This window comes from Brachyhypopomus gauderio, chromosome 1 (genome assembly GCF_052324685.1).
Source record: "Brachyhypopomus gauderio isolate BG-103 chromosome 1, BGAUD_0.2, whole genome shotgun sequence".
In the NCBI taxonomy this organism is placed as follows: Eukaryota; Metazoa; Chordata; class Actinopteri; order Gymnotiformes; family Hypopomidae; genus Brachyhypopomus; species Brachyhypopomus gauderio.
In genome coordinates this window covers 41,199,240-41,206,938 of record NC_135211.1, presented here as the reverse complement: position 1 = coordinate 41,206,938, position 7,699 = coordinate 41,199,240, and the positions used below count along the sequence as shown (strand labels likewise).

Here is a 7,699-nt window from a genome sequence, read left to right as displayed (position 1 = left end):
AAGGAACTCTCCCTCAGGCTGTCCTGACCCCTGACCTGTCCGGTGCCTGCTTGTCTGACCCCTGACCTGTCCTATGCCAGACAGGACTGGACGTTTATTTACAAATGAAACGAATGTCGTGCCGTTTCACGTGCTCAAAAATAAAGCATCGCTCTTCTCATCGGACACGTACGCTGGCGTGAAGACCGCATCGTCTCCACGGCGACGCCTTGCTCACTGCAGCTCTTCATTTTCCAAAATATTGTTAATATTCTTTTTTATTGGCTCCATGAATAATGCATGTCAAATAAATCACACTTTAGCATTTTAATGCAAAAGGTTGAGCAAAATCAGAAAGACCCGAACATAAGAGGTGCCGGACAGACAGACAGACAGAGGCAGATAGACAGACAGAGCGACCTTTCAACGGAAGGACACGGCACTCCATAAGATACAGACTCATGTGCTCTGTAGCTCAAGATGATCTCTAGGTTGATCTCTGGGATTAAAGCAAGACAGGATAGAATCATGATGCTGCCGGACTATTTTAGATCCACACACACACACACACACACACACACACACACACACACACACACACACACACAAGGGCTGGGTATTGCTAGTAACTCAAGATATGATATGTATCGCGACAGGTAACAAAACAGTTTTATTAATATGACTGGTACCAAAATGACTATGATCACAAACAATAAATAAATAATCAACAACAAGCAAGCACCAATAGAAACAGAAATGAAACAGAAATGAAGCAGGAGGAGAACTGGGGAGACCAGTGGAGAGATGGACCCGAACTCACACACACACAAGCACTTCGGGGGCGGAACCAAAATGAAACAACCACCCAGGCCAGACCAGTTCTGACGGGTTCTGTCCAGTGTGGAGACAGCTGTCTGGAAACATCCCGTGCGGGACGAAACGTCCCTCTTGAACACGTCTAACACTGGAGAAAGAATCAATGCCTTCATAAATATTGATCGAGCTGTGATCACACCGATTCTTCGGCTAACGCATCGGCAAGTGTGTGTTCACACTACATAGCCGTATCGATATATTGTGAGCACACTGTCTGCTGCTCCATCGACTATTGAGGTACCGCAATGTTTTGAACTTGATTTCCTAAGTGTGTTACACCAGTATCTTTATAGCTTAGAAACACATACACAAATACAAACATTGATGCACTCGGATGTGCGAACGCATGCACGTACACACACACACACACACACACACACACACACACACACACACACACACACACACACACACACACACACACACACACACACACACACACACACACACACACACACTCTTTCTTTAGATGTCTCCACTGATTTTAAGTCAAATTACTAATCAGTGACTACTTCAGTGCAAATATTCATTAATGTTTTTTGAGAACTAAAACCTTCATCTATATTATTTTGTCACTTTTCTAGATTTCTGACTCAGTCAGTGTGTGTGTGTGTGTGTGTGTGTGTGTGTGTGTGTGTGTGGGAGAGAGAGAGTTAGAGATCAAATTTTCACATCTAATTTTCGACTGGCTCTAGATCCACTCTGGTTGGTGGGGGTGGACAGGGCCGGAGTGGGCCATATTTTCAGCCCGGGAGTTTCATGCCCAAATCCGGCCCAAAATTATATTTCCTTCACAATCGGCCCAAACTAGAGATTGACATGAGCCGGCCCATCGGGAATCCTCCCGAATCTCCCGATTAGCCACTCCGGCTCTGGGGGTGGATGATGTTGGAAGGTTCTCCATCAGCTCTGGTTCTCTGGTTGGTGGGGGTGGATGATGTTGGAAGGTTCTCCATCAGCTCAGCTGCGATTCTGTTACCATGGTGCCAGCTCCGAAGAAGTCAAATCAAATCAACGACCTCAATCCAATCAAAAAACAAAGTATCTTCCAATTAAATGACCAAGCGAAGCAACTCAATGCAGATGTAAATGGATGGTGGTACTCGCTTAGTCATGCCTAGCTGCCCTTGCTGGGATGGGCAGTCCAGGAGACAGCTGGTGTGGAAGATCAGACCTGTCTCGTAAAGACCATACCGGTCTCGTAAAGACCATACCTGTCTCGTAAAGACCATACCTGTCTCGTAAAGACCATACCTGTCTCGTAAAGACCATACCTGTCTCGTAGAAATCAGGCCTGTCTCGTAAAAATCAGGCCTGTCTCGTAAAGACCAGACCTGTCTCGTAAAAATCAGACCTGTCTCGTAAAGACCAGACCTGTCTCGTAAAAATCAGACCTGTCTCGTAAAAATCAGACCTGTCTCGTAAAGACCAGACCTGTCTCGTAAAGACCAGACCTGTCTCGTAAAGACCAGACCTGTCTCGTAAAGACCAGACCTGTCTCAGTCACTTCATACAGCAGCATCAGAAGGACCGACCTGCCCGGCATCTTCAGTGACCACCACGTCTCCAACCAGGAGGAGAAACCAGGGGAGAGACTAGAGCCCACAAAAGACATCAGGGCCTGCGTCTCTTCTCTCCTCTCCTCTCCTCCCCTCTCCTCCTCTCCTCTCCTCCCCTCCTCTCTCCTCTCCTCCTCTCCTCTCCTCTCCTCTCCTCCCCTCCTCTCTCCTCTCCTCCTCTCCTCTCCTCTCCTCTCCTCCTCTCCTCTCCTCCTGTCCTCTCCTCCTCCTCTCCTCTCCTCTCCTCCTCTCTCCTCTCTCCTCCTCTCCTCTCCTCTCCTCTCCTCTCCTCCTCTCCTCTCCTCTCCTCCTCTACCCAGCAGCAGGAACAGAGCTGCCACGTCTGTAATGACGTATTTGTTATCAAACCAAACATGGTTCTCCCATAAACGTGGAGAATGTGCACCATGACCCTGAGACACATGAACATACAGAACTGTGTAGTCCACGACTATGTCATCTATACATTTACAACAGACAGGCCAACATTTAAAAGACTACAATACCCAGAAACCCTTTCCTGTCCATCATGCTGAGAGAGAGAGAGAGAGAGAGAGAGAGAGAGAGAGAGAGAGAGAGAGAGAGAGAGAGAGAGAGAGCAGTGCCTGCAGAACTGCATTATGTAAGTTTAACAAAATGGCTAAGTAAGGACTCTACCTAGCTACACACACACACACACACACACACACACACACACACACAGCCTAGTTTCAGTGTGCTCCTGGCTGAGGCAGCAGACTGGAGATGGATTAGTGCAGGACTGCTGGGTGCTGCTGAATCCTGGATCTCATTAAGAAAAACAGGTACGAGGGACCCAGTGATCACACACACACACACACACACACACACACACACACACACACACACACACACACACACAAGCTTGCAAGAACAATCACACACGCAGACCCATCACAACAGGGGAAAGGGAGATAGAAAGAGAGAGAGGATGAGGGAGAGGTAAGGCTCCTTCCTTGTTCTTCCTCCCCCCTCTCTCCCTCTCTCTCCCTCTCTCTCCTCCACTTATGAATGGAGGAGCTCTCTCACTCCACTCACATATGCTCCACTGTTCAGCTGGGCCAAAGTGATAATGCGATGCCTCCATTACAACATCTGCCCTCTCCACCCGCTGACTCACACCACTCCGTTGCTGTCCTGCCGAGCGGGACGGGCAGGACCGGGTCCAGAGCACACCACCATTACAAGACACTCAAACCACTCCCACACACACACACACACACCTGCTGTAATTAGTCCTGGCTGATCCTCCGTGCAGGGTAGTCTCTGTTAGCGGGACATACGGGACCCACACGCCTCCTTTAAGGAGCAATCGTCCGGCGTAGAGCGGGGGCGGAGTTAAAGTAAAACAGTTTCCTACTGGTAGATCCATAAAGGCCCAGTGACAGATAATGACAAGGGACGTGACATGAAGGTGATGACTGAACAGGGACGTCTCCACACATAAATGCGTCTAGCACTGGCTCCTCCCCCTCTTGTCCTTGTGGGAGGAGCTTAGATGAGAGGAACAGAGGAAAGGAAACAAAGACGAACAATTAAAGTTAAGAGAACCCACAGTACAGGGAGGAGACAGAGAGAGAGAGAGAGAGAGAGAGAGAGAGAGAGAGAGAGAGAGAGAGAGAGAGAGAGAGAAATGTGACCAAGTTCAGGACGGTCTTGTGGAGTGGATTAAGTGGACCACGGTGCGCTGCTTCAGCAGATTGTCCAACCGGAGCCCAAATTCTTCCCCTTTGCGCTAAAGCACATTGCGCACGCGCAGACACGTCATAACCTCGCAAAGGTACTAAAGTGCACCGCGCGCGCACACACAGATCAGGCACGTGAAATATTAGACAGCCAAACACATAAACCAAACTCCACTCCTCGGGTATATACACTATTCGGGTATATACACTACTCGGGTATATACACTATTCGGGTATATACTTCACTATAACTGCTACAGAAACATCCTTTACTTCACTGAGGAAGACGACTATAATCCCTCATCATAATAATACAGGACAACAACATAGAAAACAGCGAATTACACAAACGCACGAATGTCCGTGTTTGTGTCGTGCACATGTGTTGTGAGTCGCTCTGATATAATAAACAATATATAATAATAATATAATGAAGGTTAATGATGGCGATGTATGCGCTTTATCAGCAGACATACGGCAGGTCTACCTGGACCTTAACAAGGCCTGATTTACGACATGCATGAAGGGGGAATTATCTGAGTGTTGTGCGTGGAGTAGACGTCTGTACCTCCTTCTTCTTCTGACCTCCTCCCAGCTGAAGACACAGCAAGAACACCAGGAATAATAAGGCCAGCGGCGGGGTTAGAGACGAGCCTCTGGATGGGAGCGCCATGTTGGAGATGCTCTCGCCGCAACAAAGCGCCTGTGCAGCCTCATTGGATAAGACCTCGACCAATCAGAACCTCCGTATCCTCGCAGTTGCATCATGGGAGGTGTAGTTTTACACCATCTTAGATAAAAATAGCTGTTTTCTGTATGCGCAGGAACATGTGTGTCGTGGTAATGATTATATGAATCACAGTAAGTAAAAGGTTCATAGATGGGTTATTTTTGACTGGTCTGCATTCGCACATAAAACGTCAGCTTCATATTTCACCACGTGTTGTGAAATGCGTGCATCTACATTTTACTGGAAACAAACTGGTAAGCGAGTCCCACGAACTGGTGTTTAGTTCACAAACTGGTGTTTGGTTCACTCTTTTAATATCCTGTTATTTTTACAGCCGTCACACACGCACATATAACCCCACACAAGTTTAACTATCGGCTGATATTTAGATAGTATTAACTCTATACATTACATGTTGTTTCTACCGCTTGTAAACAAAGAGTTGAGTTAAATTTAATAGGCATCTAATAAAACCAACAACCAAAAAAAATCACCATCATTTTGCATGTCCCCTCCCCTCCAGAAGGGGGCGTGTCAGAGTTTAGGGAGGCGAGCCCGTGCCTGGGATAAGCGACCATAAAGAGACAGACATATTATGAAACCCACGGACTGCTCGGATCTATTATCATATTTTATTGCATTGCAGACACTAATAAGAGTCGCAGGATACGCGTTGCCAAAGCTGTATTACGTTTCTTTGTTGTCTCGAGGATTACATATGGACCGGAATCTGATAGGTCAAGAGTAAAGAGTAATTAGCTTTGCTCAGCTGTGCATGCGCGTGCGCGCGTGTCTGCTCACGTGCCTGTGCGCGCGTGTGTGTGCATAAGGCTATTTAAAGTGGTGTGAAAGTATTCGGAGATAAGCACCCCCAAGTCATTAAAGTGTCTGGATGTTAAATGTTATAACTGCCATACTCTGTTTGCTTTGTCTGATTGAGTGTGAGTGTGTGTGTGTGTGTGTGTGTGTGTGTGTGTGTGTGTGTGTGTGTGTGTGTGTGTGTGTGTGTGTGCGCACAAGTGCTCGTGTGTGTGTGTGTGTGCGTGCGTGTGTGTGTGCGTGCGTGTGTGTGCGTGCGTGTGTGTGTGTGTGTGTGTGTGTAATCGGACAATGAGATGCATGACTGTATTAAAGTCAATGAGTCGTGAAGAGCAATACACGCGTTTCATGCGTGAACACATGACTCATGACCTCGCGCCGGTGTTTCCCCCCTGCACCGCAACACAGACGCGAGTCCATCAGAACCTGACGGGACCTCGGCACGTGACGATGTTGCCTGGTCACCTGGCGCAAAGTGTCATCTAACCACGCGGGCGTCCACATGCAGACTGCGCGTCTCGCGACTTCACCCAGACCCCCCTGCTCTGACGGGAGCCGCGTGCTCGATCTCGGTTCGTTCACGGGGAGGTTGTGTTGAGTGTTTCTCGTTGTTGTAGACCGGAGTGTCAGGACTGGAGGACACAGAAGGCTTGTTGAACCGCTGTGTGTCTCCGTCACACTGCAAACACATCATTATAGTAGCTTGTGTTCAAGATGACAGTCCAACAGTCCAGTAGCACCAGTCCTCCGGTGTAGTGTGTGTGTGTGTGTGTGTGTGTGTGTGTGTGTGTGTCAGTAGAAGGATAGTTTTAGCTGAGAGAACAGCCCCTCCCTCAGCGCGAGGGGGTGTAGCGTCTGTTTGCCTCCACCCTACATGAGCGGGTGGAGGTGTCTGTGGTTTGGTCTCTGAACACAGATCTGAGAAGGAGTGAAAATGTAATTTTTACAAAAGGTGAAGTGAAGTAGATACACCTGCGTGAGGGTTAGCTTACTGCAGCGCTCTCTCTCTCTCTCTCTCTCTCTCTCTCTCCCCCCCCCTGTCAGTCTTCTGGTCTCTCTGTGTTCCCAACACAAACACCAGCTCCGCCGTGCAGGTCACGTGACTACCGGACGTGGTTCTCAGGAGGTCACGTCCAAGGCCAAACCTACTCCAAGATGTAGGAGGATGCGAACATTACATTTATTTAGGACATTACACCAAAACTTGCACTCTTGTTTCTCTCTCTCTCCCTACCTCTCTCTATCTCTCTCTCTCTCTCTCTCTCTCTCTCTCTCTCTCTCTCTCCCTACCTCTCTCTATCTCTCTCTCTCTCTCTCTCTCTCTGTCTCTCTCTATCTTTATCTCTCTCTCTCTCTCTCTCTCTCTCTCTCTCTCTCTCTCTCTCTCTCTCTCTCTCTCTCTCTCTCATATATAAACACACAAGGGAACGGAACGGGGACCGGACACTTCTAGGACGCACCGGTAGGACGCGTCGCGCGGCCTCTCCGAGTTCCGTTACTGCGCGCGTCTGGGAGTTGACGTCATCGGCGCTGGCACGTTTTGCTCACTCGAGGTCAGGTGCGCGCATAAAAGCGCGTGCCAAGAAATGATTAATTACGAAGTGACTAAACGCAAAAAAGAAGCGAACGGTAAAAGAGGATCCGTGTACATTAGAGCCGTGATGTCTGCCTCAACTCCGCCGTGTTTCCTGCTCGTGCCCACCGAGATTCTCCCTTTTGCCTCGCAGCTCCGGCCCGCGAGAAATTAATCTTGAATGTCGCAATCATTTTTACACGTAACATGGACTGAGATTAATAATTCAGCAAATAGCTAATTCAGTTTGCGATCGGTTTATTTGAGCGCGCGCGCGTGCGTGCGCGTGAGTAAAAGGAGAGAGAGAGAGAGAGAGAGAGAGAGAGAGAGAGTGTGTGTGTGTGTGTGTGTGTGTGTGTGTTTGTATGGGGGAGCAGAAAGCGCTTGAAATGCAACATACACACTCAGGCGAATTAAAACTTAAATAGCACTGCAGATCCGCGCGCTAAGATAACGGAGC

General features: G+C 48.4%; 1 protein-coding gene across 1 annotated transcript in view; it reads right to left on the bottom strand.

The window, feature by feature from the left end:
- Positions 1-4,815, bottom strand: part of tusc3 (tumor suppressor candidate 3) — a 58,111-nt gene extending 53,296 nt beyond the window's left edge. Inside the window, exon 1 of the mRNA XM_077013584.1 lies at positions 4,686-4,815. Coding sequence (XP_076869699.1) covers positions 4,686-4,790 — 105 coding nt within the window. The 5' untranslated portion in view covers positions 4,791-4,815. The remainder of the gene's footprint in view (positions 1-4,685) is intronic.
- Between the last annotated feature and the right edge of the window lie 2,884 nt (positions 4,816-7,699).